The 18,683-nt window shown below is 36.7% G+C and overlaps 1 protein-coding gene across 1 annotated transcript in view; it reads right to left on the reverse strand.

Annotated features, from left to right (window-relative positions):
- Positions 1–2,139: 2,139 nt before the first annotated feature.
- Positions 2,140–18,683, reverse strand: part of LOC132149343 (lethal(2) giant larvae protein homolog 1-like) — a 32,733-nt gene continuing 16,189 nt past the window's right edge. Inside the window, 18 exon segments of the mRNA XM_059558504.1 lie at positions 2,140–2,627; positions 2,708–2,831; positions 3,169–3,239; positions 8,426–8,514; positions 8,516–8,544; positions 8,639–8,903; positions 8,992–9,275; positions 10,436–10,577; positions 10,707–10,860; positions 11,626–11,918; positions 12,011–12,115; positions 12,902–13,055; positions 13,240–13,307; positions 13,846–14,063; positions 14,526–14,680; positions 14,763–14,817; positions 15,609–15,744; positions 16,262–16,424. Coding sequence (XP_059414487.1) covers positions 2,549–2,627; positions 2,708–2,831; positions 3,169–3,239; positions 8,426–8,514; positions 8,516–8,544; positions 8,639–8,903; positions 8,992–9,275; positions 10,436–10,577; positions 10,707–10,860; positions 11,626–11,918; positions 12,011–12,115; positions 12,902–13,055; positions 13,240–13,307; positions 13,846–14,063; positions 14,526–14,680; positions 14,763–14,817; positions 15,609–15,744; positions 16,262–16,424 — 2,584 coding nt within the window. The 3' untranslated portion in view covers positions 2,140–2,548.

Below are 18,683 nucleotides of genomic sequence, written 5' to 3' on the forward strand. Positions count from 1 at the left end.
CAGAGGAGGAGGAAGGGGAAGAATTCTCTCCACAAACAAATCTCTGGCAATAAAATACAGAAGATGCCTGGAAGCACCATGGGTTTGTCTCTTTGCCTACCTTAACCATAGTTTACGAAGCCATTTTTAATTACCGTATTTTCCGGACTATAAGTTGCACTTTTTTTCATAGTTTGGCTGGTCCTGCGACTTATAGTCAGGTGCGACTTATTTATCAAAATTAATTTGACATGAACCGAGAGAAATGAACCAAGAGAAAACATTACCGTCTCCAGCCGCGAGAGGGCGCTCTATGCTGCCAGAGATGCTGCTCAGTGCTCCTGTAGTCTACACTGAAAACATAGAGCGCCCTCTCGCGGCTGTAGACGGTAATGTTTTCTCTTGGTTCTAAATGAATGCGACTTATAGTCCAGTGCGACTTATATATATGTTTTTTTCCTCGTCATGACATATTTTTGGAATGATGCAACTTATACTCAGGTGCGACTTACAGTCCGAAAAATACGGTATGTGAAACTCTAGCATTACAAGCTACGTTGGCCAAGTAGTTAAACTACAGTGATACTACCCTCTTAAGAAAGTAGGTTCAAGATACTAACAGATAGCAGATCTTTAAAAAATTTAGAAAAAAAATACATATACAGTGGCATGCGAAAGTTTGGGAAACCCTTGCAGAATTGTGAAAATGTGAATAATTTTAACAAAATAAGATCATACTAAATGCATGTTATTTTTTATTTAGTATTGTCCTGAGTAAGATATTGTACATAAAAGATGTTTACATAGTCCACAACACAAAAAAAGTTATAATAATTTATTATTACCCTTGGTTCTTAATACTGTGTGTGGTTACCTGATGATCCACGACTGTCTTTCTGTTTTGTGATGGTTGTGCACGAGTCCCTGAACAGTTAAACTGAGAACTATTCTTCAGAAAAATCTTTAAGGTCATGCAGATTCTTCAGGTTTCCAGCATATTTGCACATTTGAACCCTTTCCAGTAGTGACTATGATTTTGAGATCCATCTTTTCAAACACAACTATTAAAAAATGTTCAAACATTCACGGATGCTCCAGAAGGGAACAAAATGCATTAGGAGTTGGGGGGGTGAAAACTTTTGAACATGATGAAGATGTCCAAATTTTTCTTAGTTTGTTGAAATATATTTTTTTTCCATTTAGTTCTGCCCTTCGTAAGCAACAGAAGATACTTGTATGTTTCCCGGAACACAAATTAAGTACAATTTACCTTGATCTTCAAATTAGCTCTTAATGCATCTTGTTTCCCGCTGGAGCATCAGTGAATGTTGAACCTTTTTTAATAGTTGTGTTTGAGTGCCTCAATTGTCCTCAGTGTAAAAAAATTGGATCTCAAAATCATAGTCACTGCTGGAAAGGGTTCAAATACGCAAAAATGCTGGAAAACTTGAGGAAATTGCAGGACCTTAAAGATTTTTCTGAAGAATAGTTCTCAGTTTAACTGTTCAGAACAAACAAGGGACTCATGAACAACCATCACAAAACAGAAAGACAGTCGTGGATCATCAGGTAACAGCACACAGTATTAAGAACCTAGGGGTCTCAAACTTTTGAATGGGGTTATTTTAATAATTTCAGCAATTTTTTTGTCTTGTGGACTATATGCAAACATATTTTATGTAAAATATCTTACTCAGGACAGTACTAAATAAAAAAATAACATGCATTTAGTATGATCTCTCTTATTTTTTGAAAATTATTCACATTTTCACAGATTCTGCAAGGGGTTCCTAAACTTCCACATGCCACTGTACACACATATGACGATCACGTATCATTTTTTACAAACTTTATCGGACTCAAAAACAATACAGATCTCAGCAACGGAATGTTCTTGAATACATTCAAGACAACAACAACAAAAAAACGCATCCTAATCCAACGGACTTGAAAACAGAATAATGCTGAATGGAACAATTTAACCAAATCATCTCCTAAACCATGTAAATTAAGCAACATAAATGAATCTGTAATTAATAAATAAAAATATAAATACTCTACTAAAAACTTTCTTTATAGATGTCTTTCCTTGTGTATCTATATACTTTTGCGTGAATACATGTGTTATGTGCATTTCCCTAACATGTTATCTTAGTAGTTCACTGTAAAGTTATTTTTACTGTAGAATTCTAAATTATCTTCCGATTTTGGGAGGTTTTATTGTCTTGTAGCCGTTCTTGATATTGTAAGATGTTGTTTATTATTCATTTAAAAAACTATTTACACTATACTGCTACTTGCTTGAAAACAACTGAACTATTGTCACACTACTGATAAATGTAGTGTGGTAGCATACCAAAAGTACTTTTTGTTCCTCCTCAACACTAAATAGACTAACAAAAAGTGCACATCCCAAATCATTTTTGTCTAGAACAGATCTGCACATTTCCTCAGTCAGTCAGGCACACCTCCTCCTGCATCCAGTAACCAATCCCCTGTCTGCTCTTCACAGACCACAGTCTGCTTATGCTGTAAATGTTCCTCACCTCCAGCTGTCTGCCGGCTCACCTCAGTTGATGAGAATTCCAGAAGGCCTCCCATCTTCTTCAGTGATGTTCCTGAAGTTATTCTCAGCTTCATCCACAGTCCTAAAGAAGCAAAACATTGAGAAGATCCCAAAATAAACTTGCCTCTAATAGACCAGAATGGATAAGTAAAGAGCGGTCACATTAAGAAGTCTTTGACGTCCTCAACGGTGAGCTCGCCAGTGGTGTCCAGAGTGATGTCAGCACTGCTGTTTGGAGAATCCAGGACAGACGAGGACAAGGCACTCCGCATTTCATACAAGAGCCCTGAGAGAATGACCACATAGTAACTTATTTATATATATATATAAAATTATTATTATTTTTTTTTTCAGTCTAAGCAACAAACTCATTGCATTTCATGAAATACATGTTTCCTGAGGTTTGACAGTGTGATTTGTATTATCACAAAAGGGCTGAGATCATACTTTTAGAAAAATGTATGCTGTATGAGACATTAAACATCAAGTACATATATTAGACTTCAGTCAGAAAAATTCTAATTTCCAGTAAAATAAAACCGCACAAACGCTGGTAATTTCAGCTAGTTGGGTGAAGAATGACATTTACTTTCCATCTGTCCAGACTTGTGCAGAATGGTTACCTTCAGTTTCAACAGCCTTGCTCTCTGCTTGTGTCTTGTGTGTTCCATTAGCCTGTGGTGGGAGCGTCGTGCTGGAACCACAAAAACAAGATAGAAATGTGCTGAAATGTGCTGAAAACGCAGAATTATTATTCTCCCAAAATATCTGGGACATGATTCATTTCTTCAACATGATCATCCACCGTAATTTCCCATCTGTACACTACCATTTAAAAGTGTCTTTTTTGTTGTCTCTTCTGCTTACCAAGGCTGCATTTTTTTGATAAAAAAAATACAGTAAAAACTGTCATATTGTATAATTGTATAATTTAAAATAACTTTTTTATTTTTATGATTTAAAAATATGTTAAAATATATTCATTCCTGTTTCAGCATCATTACTCCAGTCTTCAGTGTCCCAAGATGCTTCAGAAATCAAATATGCCAAATTGCTGCTTAAGAAACATTTATTATTATGTTGAAAACTGCTTAATTTTTTTCATGGAAACCATAATTTCTTCAGAATTCTTTGAATATAAAATTCAAAAGAGCAGCATTAATTTTAAAAAGAAATATTTTGTAACATTGTAAAAGTCTTTTGATTCATTAAGTGTATATTAAGGAATATTAAGATCTGATTGCCAAAACTATGGAAGCATATGGGTAGCATCATTCAATTTGGGATGTAATATTCAAAATGACAATGCAATATGTAAAATGACAATGCATTTCTGTATTTACATTTACATTTTCCAATACATTTGTGCAACGTTTGGTGCAAAATGAAAATGAAAATTAAATAACAATTTTCATTTGCCATTTCATACACCAGTTTTAATATGTAAAATGAATACTAATTTTAATGCTTTATAAGTTGCAAAATTAAAATGAAAATGTATTACAGAAATGATTAGATATGTATAACATGTTCAAGCAAAAACTGTGGCAAAATGATCATTTAAATGATATTTTTCTTAAATGAATTAACACTCACAGTCAAGACACTTACGATTGCATTTTCATTCAATGTCCCGCAATGAATGTAGCAAAATTCAATGTGCACATTGAAAATGCATTCCGAGCCGATCACGTCTCCCCGCCCTCGCGCCATGTCAATCACTGCGTGAACAAGGCGGGGCTTGAAGAAGGTCTGAGACTCAAATCTCAAGAAAAGGATTGAAGTGAGAGAACATGGACAAGACAGTTGGTCCGTGTACGTTTTGATCATTTCGGTTTATGGCTTCAATATTTCATTCGCACTTGTGGGCGGAGCTGAAACGCTGCTTTCATCTGATTGGTCGAATCGCTCAACCTTCAGCTCGGTCTTTTCATTCTTTCAGGCAGAATAAGAGTTAGTGCGAGTGAAGCACTGTAATGTCTGAAACTACCGCTCACTGTTAATTAGCATAATATTTGAATCAGATGTAGCTGGGCACATAATTCGTGCTGTTGAGACCTGCAAATTATTTCTAGGTTGTAGTATTGTATGAAAATTGTCCCACTGTATACAGTGCAAATAGTTCTCTCTCTTTGGATAAAAGTGAAGTGGAAATAAAAGTCAATAATAGACTGAACAGTTCCATGTCTGTAACATTTACCACTCTCATCTTTTAAGTCATAAGGCACTAGGTATGTGTGTGTGACATTAATAAATAATTGTAAAAATTAATATAGTTACATTTCTAAATAAAAATAGTAAAATTAGCTCTTTGCTGCTCAGTGCTCCTGTAGCCTACCCCAGAGCGCCCTCTCGCGGCTGTAGACGGTAATGTTTTCTCTTGGTTCTGAATAAATGTGACTTATATGTTTTTTTCCTCGTCATGACGTATTTTTGGACTGATGCAACTTATACCGAAATATACGGGTAACATTATTATTTATTATGAGAGTAATTGACACAGACTAGAACTTTAATGTTTCACCAAATTCAGCTCAGATCTTCAGACTCGTCTGACTCATGTTGCTGTATAACTGGCCAGACTTACCTTCCCAAAAAATCCTATTTAATTTTATTTCATAAATGTAACTATTTATTTCCACTTCACTGTTATCCAAGGAGACAGAACTATTTGCACTGTTTTTATCAGTGGGACAATATTTATACAATACAGTATACAACCTAGAAATAATTTTAACGGGGTCTCTTGCAAGTCGCAGCAGCACGAATTATGTGCCCAGCTACATCTGATTAAAATATTATGCTAATTAACAGTGAACGGTAGTTTCAGACATTACAGTGCTTCACTCGCACTGACTCTTATTCTGTTTGAAAGAATGAAAAGACTGTGTTGAAGGTGAAGCGATTCGACCAATCAGATGAAAGCAGCGTTTCAGCTCCGCCCACAAGTGCCATAAACCGAAATGATCAAAACGTACACGGACAAACTGTCTTGTCCATGTTCTCTCACTTCAATCCTTTTCTTGAGATTTGAGTCTCGGACCTTCTTCAAGCCCCGCCTTGTTCACGCAGTGATGGGAGACGTGATCGGCTCGGAATGCATTTTCAATGTGCACATTGAATTTTGCTACATTCATTGCGGGACATTGAATGAAAATGCAATCGTAAGTGTCTTGACTGTGAGTGTTAATGCATTTAAGAAAAATATCATTTAAATGATCATTTTGCCACAGTTTTTGCTTGAACATGTTATACATATCTTATCATTTCTGTAATACATTTTCATTTTAATTTTGCAACTTATAAAGCGTTAAAATTAGTATTCATTTTACATATTAAAAATGGTGTATGAAATGGCAAATGAAAATTATGTAATTTAATTTTCATTTTTTTAATTTTGCACCAAACGTTGCACAAATGTATTGGAAAATGTAAATGTAAATACAGAAATGCATTGCTTTTTACATATTGCATTGTCATTTTGCATATTACATCCCAAATTGAATAATGCTACCCATATGCTTCCATACAAAGCATGCATGCATGTAATTAAATGAAATTATTACATTAAATTTTTTTTAATTGGCCAGTTAATCTCAACAGTGTATATTAACACCATTTCACTACCATTAATGGCAATGATGTCTTCCAAATAGGGATGGCCCGATCAGGGTTTTTTGTGCCCCCGATCCTATCGGAGTATCCTATCTGCTGATACAGAGTCCCTATCTGATACTTATATTTTCCTAGTTCTTGGTGCACAGTTCAAATCCATTAAAGTTATTAAAATCAATCCAATGTACACAGGGATGTAGAGTAACTTTCTCAGGGGCACAAATGCAAAAAGGGGGCATCTTCACTAATTTCCAATATAACAGTGTGAGTGTGAGATAGATAGATAGATAGATAGATAGATAGATAGATAGATAGATAGATAGATAGATAGATAGATAGATAGATAGATAGATAGATAGATAGATAGATAGATAGAGATATACACACACATGCAGTATACACACACAATCTCTCTATATATGCACACACTGTAAAGACACTGGTAAATGTAAATATGTTACAATGAAAGACTCTGTAAACAGACTGTGTGGTCACATTTATTAATATGGGACTACTGATATAAACTTGTGTTTTATATGTACAGTAAGCAGATTAGTTGCAACATAAAGGTAAAAACTGAGATTAGGTTAGAACGAGGTTTTCAAATGCTAATCTGTCAGTCGTCCAAAGCAAAATGTAACCAGCAATGCGTTATGACAACGGGTTCTCAGACAGTCTGACAGCAGATAACAGTAATTACTGTGGACGGATTGATGACACAAAGTGCACATCAAATAGGCTAAACACTGAATGTTGAATGGGTATGATCTGATCTGTCATTGCGTGTCACGTTTGAGGATCTTTTTTCCTTTTAATGAGGATGTTGGGGACTACTGAAAATGCATATCACCTCTTATTGCATGACACCGGCATGATGGCAAATAAATCAGAAGTTAAAAATTACTTAATCAGCCCTGATCCCGATCCTTGAGATTGGCTCTGGACATCCCTACTGCCAACTGTCACTTTTACAAACATTTTCAAATCAGTGTAAAAGGCAAATTTACTTCACCCCAACATACATTTCCTATTATCCAAAACCAAAGTAGAAAAAAAAAACAAATTAAATGAGTAATAAATCAAAGTTACTATATACAATACAGACCAAAAGTTTGGAAACATTACTATTTTTAATGTTTTTGAAAGAAGTTTCTTCTGCTCATCAAGCCTGCATTTATTTGATCAAAAATACAGAAAAAAAATAATATTGTGATATATTATTACAATTTAAAACAATTGTTTTTAAATGTTTTATACTTTAAATTATAATTTATTTCTGTGATGCAAAGCTGAATTTTTAGGATCATTATCACATGATCCTTTAGAAATCATTCTAATATGATGATTCATTATAAAAGTTGGAAACAGTTCTGCTGCTTAATATTTTTTCAGAACATGTGATACTTTTTTAGGATACTTTGATGAATAAAAAGTAAAAAAAAAAAAAAAAAGAAGCTATGTTTTTAAAATATAAATATTTTGTAATAACAATATACACTACTGGTCAGTAATTTGGGGTCAGTAATTTTTTTTTCTTTTTTTTAAATAAAATCAATACTTTTATTCAGCAAGGATGTGTTAAATTGATAAAAAGTGATAGTAAAGAAAATATATTATTAGTATATATATTATTAGAATTTTTTTTTTTTTTTATAAATGCAGTTCTTTTTAACCTTTTATTCATCAAATATATTAGACAGCAGAACTGTTTCCAACACTCATAATAAATCAGAATATTAGAATGATTTCTAAATGATCATGTGATAGACTGGATGTTACATGTGACACTGAAGGCTGGAGTAATGACGCTGAAAATTCAGCTTTGCATCACAGGAATAAATTATTTTTTTAAAGTATATTCAAAGAGAAAACTATTATTTTACGTTGTAATAATATTTCACAATATTACTGTTTTTTTCTGTATTTTTGATCAAATAAATGCAGGCTTGATGAACAGAAGAAACTTCTTTCAAAAACATTAAAAATAGTAATGTTTCCAAACTTTTGGTCTGTACTGTACATTTCACCCGTAGGATGATGTTTTATGAAATTGCTTGAGTAGCTCCACCATCAGTAAAATCTCATTGATCCAAAAACCTGCTCAACATAATTGCATATTGAACATCAAATATCATTTAATTGGCAGTGACCGTGATGATACCCGGGGAATGTCACATTCAGACTAGACAGGCAAGTCTCTTAAAACTCTGCACTGCACCTGGTAAGAACACTGTTAAACTGATTTGAGAAATCTCTCTGGTTTACCTGTGAGCAGAGAGATCGTGAGGTCGCTCCACATCCACTCGGCACAGTGGCTCTGTGATCACACGAGCTGACAGCGAGAAGCGCTCGTACGTACTCCGAGGGCGAAATCAGGTAGAATCCTAATAATATTGAAGGAAACAGTTGAATCTCATTCATGTGAAAAAGCTCAAAGCTAGAAATTATTGACATGCTGTTTGAGAATGAACTACTAACCTTGTCCTGTCTTGGTGAATACACAGGAAGCAATGCCACTGATGTCTTCTTTGCGGATGCAGTCGTAGTGTACTTGCGGTCTCAGTGCTGGCACACTGAACACGTGGATGTCACCCAGATTGGTAAGGCACACGAGAGCGTTCTCAGAGTACTCTTCAGAGCTGACGCTGGTGAAGTTCGACAGCGCCACCTTTCGTACTCGACAGCCTTCATGGGCGGTCAACTTGAACTTGGTCTTCGCGCTTACTTTGGGCAGCATGAAAACCTACAGAAAGCAAAAGAAAGGTTGTTCACTTCCAATAAATTTTTTGATGATCCAGTTTTTATGTTGTTGTTGTTGTAAATATCCCAACCTTAAACTGCTCCTCAGAAGCAATAAGAACAGAGTGGCTGCCCTGCATGTCTGGGGCCTTGGCCAGATCTCTGGAGACTTCGTACGGCTCCGGCAGAGGGTTCCCTCGGCCATCCAGCACAGCGATGGACACCACTGGAGCTCTGTGCATGAGCTGGATCTCCTTCCCCAGCAGCGCCTCCACGCTCTGCTCAGAGAACTTCTCCTGCGAGGGGACGTCCAGAGCGTATGCGTACACGGAGCCAGAGTTCGTGCCGGCCCACATTGTAGGACCATGATGCGTTCCTGAGTAGCAGAGGAAAAACAATGCTGTCAATGAGGTGGCATTCATCTATAACAATAGATGTTGACATCCTGGAGACTCATTTACAAAATACATGCATGATATATTGCCAGTTTCTTAGATCTGGTCTTACTTTTACAAATCCTTATTTGTTATCCTTTTAAAAAGCAAAAACTGACATGATAATACCGTTACATGCAGGACATAAACAATTACATGCTCATCCCAATATTCAAGTGTTAACAGATTATGAACCATTTACATTTAGTTTAACATCTGGCAAGTGCAAAAAAATTAACATTTAATTACAGGACTATGTTTTATAATTCATCTTTCAGCCTCTACTATTGATGAGGGCAAGATTTTGTGTGAGCACATTTTTTAGTTTTCCCTATTCAGTCAGCACAGCAGTTTCAGAAAATAGTGACCTAACCTGACCTATTATTATGATCCAATAACAAAGCACTCACACCGAGAACCACACAGTACAAATGCAAAATTATTCCCCCTATTACTGTGAATCATTTAAATATATTGCACTAATAAAACAATACTACTTTGTTCAGAACTCCCTCATGGAAAATTCAGCCCTCGCCAAACACGATCTTATCACTATTGTGCAAGAGTCGGAGTCACGAGGTCATATATTTGAAGATAAGGGAAACGGGGCGTCCTCACGCTTGTGACCCCGACATCGTAATATAGAGTGACAGCGTAAATCACTTCAACACGCAAACGTGGGCGAGTGTAGAAGCCTTGAGCCAGGTTAAACAATAGACACATCAGCCCACACATTTCACACAGCAAAGACAAAACTTCGATTTAGAATTTGATTTCTAGATTAGATCGACATAAATATTGCTTTTGCTGATCTGATATCAGACTGATAATTAAAAATAAAAAAAAAATATTTAAAACTAGGGCTATAAATAGATTTAATAATTCACAAATAATCTCTATTGAAAAAAAGTTCAGTATATCTGAAAACATTTTCAACATCCCAGTTGGTTTTAATTTAACAGATGGATCTGAAATAGCATTGAATCGTAATTTCACATAAGTTGTACAAAAACTGCCAAAAAACACAAACAAAAAAACACAATTAAGTATTAAAACTTGCATACTGAGCCATATTTGAAACATTTTCCCCCACAAGTCTCACCATCTCTGAGGAAAGTGTCAGCGAAGCATAGGCAGCGCACCACTCCAGACAGAGAGTCGTCGGCAGAGCGGGGCTCAATCCGTCTCTGCACCGGTGTCACCTCAGCGCCGTGCTCCGCCAGCTGAGCGTTAGCCTCCTTCACCTGACGAAACGAGATGAGCATCTTACAGGAAACTGATAATCAACAGACTCACAAACTACGGTATCATAGCCTGGACTGTCTAAACCTGGGAGATTGTAATGCATGTACGTGAGATTTCCAGACACTCACTTTATTAGTGGGACTATAAACCACAGCACGCTTCTTTCCTGAGACTCTGCTCTTCCGGATTCTTCTGAAGGACTGGCGCAGGGATTTCTTCAGAGACTTCACTCGAGACAGCGGACCCTCCATAGCCAGAGAGTCATTGGGGTGTAGGGTGCACCTAATGGAAAAAAACCCAAAACCTTTATTCCTTTATAGCAAAGTACAGTCACACAAAAAGATTTCTATTAGTTATTTTATTATTTTATATAGTTATAACTATTAAAAAATACTTTATCTCATAAAATGTATTACTATATTATTATCACTTATTAAATATTGAATTCACTTTATATGACAGTTAACATAATAATAATTAAATTTAGATTAAAATAATAATAAATGATTATCATTTTAATAAAATGTATTATAATTAACATTATTATATTATTATTAGTATTGTTGTTGCTAATAACATTAAGGATTTTTATTAGGTTTGTTATCATAAGCACATTCAAGAGGCAGATGCAGAGTGTGCAAGAATATTTTGTAATAACAATTAACTGGATTCACTACTGGATGCAATACTTTTCTATTTTCTTGTTTAATTTCAATATGGTTTGTGTCCTGAAATATTTGTAACATATAGTTGGAAACGCAGCTTCAGATCAGACATGCTCATTGAGATAATCATGTGCTTATTAACTTTGTCATTATTAATTGTTAATTTGAAAACCCCGCCTGACTTGAGGATGGGTGCGCACAAGAAAAAAAATCACATATTATATAGTAAATGTATGTAATATATAAATCGAGCCAACCCCAAATTCAGATAACTAAAATATCTTCAAAGCAAATGAGATCGATCTCTTTCAATTTGATCCACTGATTAAAAGCGCTCCTGAACGAGCAGAACACAGCAGCTTTGGATGGCCCCATGAGTTACCTCGCCAGCACTGGACTTCGCCGATGGTAGTCAAAGAGGCCAAAGCCATGACTGGTGCCAAAGGCAATGAGGTTCCACTCTGCGTGCAGGGTTACTGCAGTAACGGCCGCGGGGGGCATGCACTGCACCAGGACAACCGGCTGGAATCCAGGAGCAAACACTACTGAGCCGCTCTTAGGAGGCAGCCGGTCATGACCCTTCCACGTGAAACCCTCTCGGTCCTGGAGCAGGTCCACCGTGGCTACATCAATCATGTGATCTGACTTCTCATCGCTAAGAACCATAACTATAACCTGTGAACAGAGTATAGGAAATAACCTTACTAACACGAACCTTACGAACTAAAAATATATTTGCATTAATCATTAAAAACTAGTGATCCTACTTGTCCGGCAGTTCCAGCCACCACAAGTTTTCCGCTGTATTTACAGATGCTGATCTTCTGGATTCCTAGTCTGGGATCATCACTATATGGATCAAAACAGCCCACCTGGAAATAAATGAAAAGCAAACACTAATTGTGCAGCATTAAGAATCACTGAAGAGTTGCAATATCACTTTTATGAGAGAAAAAAAATAGTACCAAAACAAACCCAAGCAAATAAAGTCCATTCTAACTGTAACAAAGACAAACAAAATATCTTCCACATGCAAACGGAAAATCAAATCCCATCTATACAGATTCAAAGAAAAACCATCAGCGATATAGATCTACACGCATTATGAACAATATAAAGCAATCTGTAATAATATAAGACTAAATTTCATTCCCCTCTAGAAACATTGACCCTCAACAACATCTGATCCTGACCAAACAGCTGCGGACAAAGACTAGATCAAAGAAAAGAGGAATGTGCATGTTATGTGGAGAAAAAAATAATAATTGTAAAACAAAAGCATGCAGCAGTGCCATCCAGAGCAGCAATGTGCTTCATCTTCAGCAGACGTAATCAAAGCATTTTAGTCAACAGACAGACAGTCTGCTTTTAATTAAGGTGCATAGGAATCGACTCCAGTGTGAATCCCATGTGCTAAAGTGGGCCACGTGCCAGACTGGAGTTGGCGTTTCATGGAGAAGCTGATGAAGAGGAAAAGGTGGATTAAAAAAAAAAAAAAAAAAAAGAAAGGGGAGAGGTGAAGAAACTTGCTAAAGCTGCCCTTGTTGTGAAAGAAAACAACACAGTAAAATAAAATAACACTGTGTTCAGATGATGTGATTTAAGCTTTGTTTTTAAAAGTGAAAATAAAATCATCAGATCTCCCATAAATCCCGGACCTTTCTAAAAGGAGGCCATTCCTCCTCCCCGGCCTGCGTCAGGCTGTCGTTGTGGTCACAGTCCGTCTGAAAGATGTTGGCTGTGCTCAGCTTGTACAGCGGTCTGAGCGACACTCCTGACGCATCCCAGAAACGCACTGTACCATCCTCATGACTGAAAGAACAAAACAAATATAGGCACACATCATCCTGACAACTGATCCAAATAAACAACGTTTTCATTAAAGCCTGTGGGACGCTTTATCAAAACATTGAGGAAAAATGTAAGCAGCTGTTAGAATAACTTTATTTGTTTACTAATTGGATATCAAAATTAATAAATAAAATAAAAATCTCACCCAGTTAACAGCAGTTCTTTCTGCTTTGGATCAGGTGCTAAGTTTTTCCCTCCACATATTGGCCAATTCTGTCAAAAACACACAAGAATTTTTTAAAAAGCGTACTCGGCACAGCCACTTCAACGAGAGAAAAAAAAAAAAAAAAAAAAAACCATCTGGCAAAATTTAAATCTCTAATGAAATAACATTAAATAAGAACTTTGATGCTGGTTTGTGTTTTATTGGTGGTTGTTAAATAAAATACATTTCAGAAAGCCTAAGTTATTAAATCTAAAAATACCGTATGAGCGTGCCATATTAAATCAATTCATTTATATAACAGTAACAAAAAAAATGAAGGTTGGAGCTTGTTTTATGGATGTTAATGTTATACACATAACAGATGTTATACTAAATGCAAATGTTTAGTTTTCTGCAGAAGTGAAAGAAAAACGATACACATGTAAAAGCATGAAAGCCAATTATATGTCAGTTACGAAAATGTAAACACACAAAAAAAGTTGATTTTAAAATATTTAATTCTGCCCAAATTCCTGTTAAACCAACAGAGCACATGTTTAAAAAAGGTGCTAGTTTTGGGTTTGTGTATGGAGTCTTTTCCGCCACCTCATAGTTCTGCAGAGGACACTGCTGCTGGCCCGCACAGATCACTCTCTCCCACAGTTTGGGAGGCACATTTGAGATGTGACATGAACAGGTGATGGCAGAGGAGTGCAGAGGAGCCAGATAGGGAGCAGGGGCAGTGGGCCAGCCAGCCATCTGAAGATCAATCACTACCAACTCCTCTTCCAAAAGAACCACAAGCGCTGATGGGTCATCAAATTCTGGGAGGCACAAAAATAACTAGAGTCCATGCACAGGAAATAAAAATAAACATTTAGCATATGAATACACTTTTACAGGAACAGCTCCACAGAAGCAACCAGGGTCCAAGTGCCCTGATCAAGGGTACAAGGGTGGTAGTTAGTGACTGCCCCATGTAAGAGTTTAAACCTATAGGGCTGGACATTATGATGTATATACCATGGTAGGAATGTCAAACAGTTGCTGTTATTATCAATTAGAGATGAATTCCCATTCCAAAAGTAACTAGATAGATAAGGATGTGTAATAAATAAAACAGTTTGGAGTTGAACTTTCAACTAAATATTATGCATAAATAATGCTAAACATAATATTATGACAGATACTATTTCAGTGAAATAAAATGACTTAAGAGTTAGTTCAAACCACCCATCCCACTCAAATCTTTAAACACTTTAAACACCCATGGGTGGCCTGCTCACCCTTGTCTTTGTCGGTGCAGTGAATGGTGAAGAAGTCTATGACACGCGAGGTGAAGTCCAGGGTGACGTGGCTGCTGTCCTGGAGGATGGTCAAGCAGTGTCTGTCTCCATAGCTGGCTCTGGGCATACCGCCACTAAACAACACTAGAGGAGCTCTACAGACACAGAGGAGACCCTCCTGAGAGAACGAAAACATGCCATCATGGGATTTCATTTCTCACACTTCACCGCACGCACCGTGACTCTGTTGTCCTCCACAGGATCTTGTTCACAGCTTTGCAGGGAAAGGGGCCTGAGATGAATAACACAAATGAGGAAAACAGAACGACAAACTGAGTTTAAGACAAACCACCAAAACTACAGAAATCTTGGCAGAGGACATGTTAAAAATTGGAAAATATCTGTAGATCCTCCAAGTGGTTTGTGTCAACAAACCATCAGCTAATAGTGAAGGGTGCATTTGAGGTTTACGGTCCCTTTAATAAGTCTGGAGAAGGATTTTAATGGCCTATTACAAAAGTCAAATGGACTCAAAGCTTTGGTATAGAACAACATTTCCTGACATTGTGCAAGTTAAGCAAACATTACAGCATGACCAGCCGACTATGAGCTTATGGCTACTGGAATTACTATACCTCCGTAAAAAACAGCCCTAACCATGAAGTGCATTTACAAGCATGTTAAATGTTTGATTTCAGTCAGAATACAACAATAGCTAGTCTTTTTTAAATATAAATTGTGCTGCTTAATATTTTGGGGGAAACTGTAATAATTTTTTCAGGATCTTCTGGACTATACAATGTTCAAAAGAAATGCATTTATCTGAAATGAACGTCTTTACTATCACGGTTTGCTCAATTTAATGCATCCTTGCTGAATAAAAGAATCCTTGCTGAATAAAAACAAATCTGAGCCCAAACTTTTGTTTGATATGACACTGACAGACAAAGGGAAAATGTAACTTAACCATTTGACCATTATAATTGCACATGTAAACAAGCTTACTGTAAACAAACAATCTGTGTGTGTGAGAGCCAAAGAGAAAAAGGGAAGGGTGTGTAATTGGCATATGTTTCGGCTCACCATATGGTATTGTGGATGAGACGGGGTCAAGAGTGCAGGGATTGCTGCTGCTGACAGTCCACACCATGTATCCGCCATCACTATGGGAACTAACAAAGCTGTTCCCGGACCGTTCCCAGACCAAACTCTCCAGCTGCTGCAAGAGTGACAGTCCCACACAATACACAGCATCAATGAAGGACCAAAAATGATGAAAGGAAGTCAAAAGGTTTGAGTTAAACCAGCTGGACATCTTACATTTACATTTATTCATTTAGCTGACGCTTTTATCCAAAGCGACTTACAATTGCTATATATGTCAGAGGTCGCACGCCTCTGGAGCAACTAGGGGTTAAGTGTCTTGCTCAGGGACACACTGGCGGTTCACAGTGGATTCGAACCCGGGTCTCCCACACCACAGGCATGCGTCTTATCCACTGCGCTAACACCACCCCACATCAAGCACCGAGGATTTAAAGATGGAGTTTTTATGAATCACGGACAGATCTCTTGATCTGATCACTTTGTGCACAGTGCAATAATTTGAGATTTACAGATTTTAAAACACTGATGTGTGTTTCTCTTTCAATTTAATGCCTTTCAACCACACAAGCCCAAAAGAGTGTTGAAAGCCATATAAGAAACATCAAACCAACTCACACACACAAACCCACCTGCTTTCCCAGGAAGAGGTTGACTACATGCCGACTGTTGAGCTCCCAGAGTACAACCAGACCTCTGCTGTAACCAATGAGGATTTTATCAGGGTCTTGCGGATGTTCCTGCAGGGACTCCACAGGCCCCAATGATTTTCCACACTTGTACTCCTCTGGAACACTGAAAAGGGGAATAACCAGACACATGAATAACGAATAGAAATCTTTTATTCAGGGTATTCTGAAGATTCAGAAAACCTACAGACAGATGACAAAACCAAGCACTATGCTGCACCTAGGAACATTTGGAAGATTTATTGTCTTTGTAGTGCCGCTCAACTGCACTTCTATTTGGTGAAAAACCCAAATCGGAGTACACACTACTTAACTCCCCAAACACAGAGCGCTACTGAACTACACATCAGAGGTTACAGAAAACCTTTACTTCAAAACTTCAGTCAGCACTTTTTTTTTCTCAACAGAATCAAACGCAGACTTTGTGTGGAAAAGCATTTCGCATGGAAAAATGTGCAGGTCTCAGGGTTCAATGAGTGATGAACTAACCAAGCTCCAAACGTTGAGAACAACGTATAAAACATTTGGTAACAATTACTCTTGATTCATGTTTGCAAAGTCTAACGGGTGAACGGAAAGAAAAGACAAAAGTTCAATAAACAACTCAAACATTTAAAATCAATGGTTCCAATGCAAAAGTAACACAGCAGACGCTGACATGTTTAAATTCAGTTTGAAAGCCGGATAAATGATGACCAATCAAAAGCAACAATCCGGGATTCCTCTGTGGCGGTGGCATGGATTCAAGAGCTGGAATGTGCATGGTACACCCACAGAGTCGAGATGAGACGCGGCCATGAAGGGAAAGAGGAAGGCACTTGGAAAAGAAGGACTGGAGTAGACGTTTGGTGGCTTGGCTTCGGGTGAGAACAGCCACAAGAAACTAAATTTCACACAAACAACAGAATAGTTTTTCAAGAAAATTTAAGAAACAAAAAAAACTGATTTGCACTTCCTGAAAGACATACTGCAGTTTATAAATCAGTATATGATGATGATGATGATGATAACCAAATCATTAATTAGTATGGCCAAATTGAAATTGCATGAATCCTCCCAAATATAGAGTCAGAATTTTGAACATGGTCAAAGTTAAAAGGAAGATCACACAATTTTAGATTTCTTAAATTAAAATTGTATAAAAACTGAAAATGCGTAGAACAAGGCTATAAGGCAATAACTACATGATTTTTCCAGTTATTCATGATTACTCAGATAAGAGTCTGAAATCACAGAGCAATTTCTAAAAAATTACAAATCGGAGCATATTTATTTGATAAAATTAATAAATAAAACAACCATCACCATACAATCATATAATTACATCAATCATATAATTAACATTTTTAAATGTTAAATTAGATTTAAAAAATTTAATATTTTAAATGTTAACTTTTTAAATGTTGAATCATTTCAAAGATGAAGATGATGATTATGATAATCATATTAAATAATAATAATAATAATAAAAGTATTATTATTATAATATTACTATAAAATAATTAAAAACTTAATATACCCAGGTTTTTCATGAATGTAGGAACCCTTAATTTACAAGAATGATATTGTAAAATAGTTTTCCAAACTAGTCTTCAGTGAGGTTAGAAGAGGATGGCCACACCACAGTGGATGCATGTTAGGTTTCGTGCTTACAAGCACACCATTTATAATTATAATAAGAAGTATTCTGAAGACATTAAAACTCATTTACAATGTCAATCTAGATGCCCCCATGTCTTAAAGAAAAACAAATCACCACAAAACACAATAATGTTTTTTTCTACTGAGCCACAGAGTTTATTATGGCATTCCAGATCCTGCTGATTCCCAGAGATGAGTGTGCAAAGCTCACATCCCTCGTTTTATACGACTCCTCGGCTGGGGCCCAAGAGATTTGGCACTTCGTACAAAAGCATTTTGTTCAGTAGTTTCCTGGCTGACACATACTTATTACCAGTGGCTCAGAAAGGATGCCCATTACCCCAAATTGTGCTCAGTTAATGAGCAGTTCGAGGTCTCTCAGAAGCAGATAAATTCCACATTTAGCCGCCCAGGCTATATCTGCAAAAGAGCACACTGCGAAAGCTGTAATTTATCTCAGAGTTAAATAACGTCTTTAAAGAGTAAGATGAATAGTTAGTGTGATTTCCAGCAGAAATTACAGAAATTAAGAAAAACTGGTTTCTTTTAAACAAAACGTGTATTAAATATTTATAAATATTCATGCAATGATAAATGGACAGCAGCGGCTTAAAGATCTCATAAGATCACCGGGATCCAGGCCTTTTTGAAAACCAAATGTCTAGCTGTGGCGGTGTGAAGTCAGTGCCTTGGCAGTGGGACAGTTAAAGCTCAAGCTGCATAT

The sequence above is a fragment of the Carassius carassius genome, chromosome 9, assembly GCF_963082965.1.
Source record: "Carassius carassius chromosome 9, fCarCar2.1, whole genome shotgun sequence".
In the NCBI taxonomy this organism is placed as follows: Eukaryota; Metazoa; Chordata; class Actinopteri; order Cypriniformes; family Cyprinidae; genus Carassius; species Carassius carassius.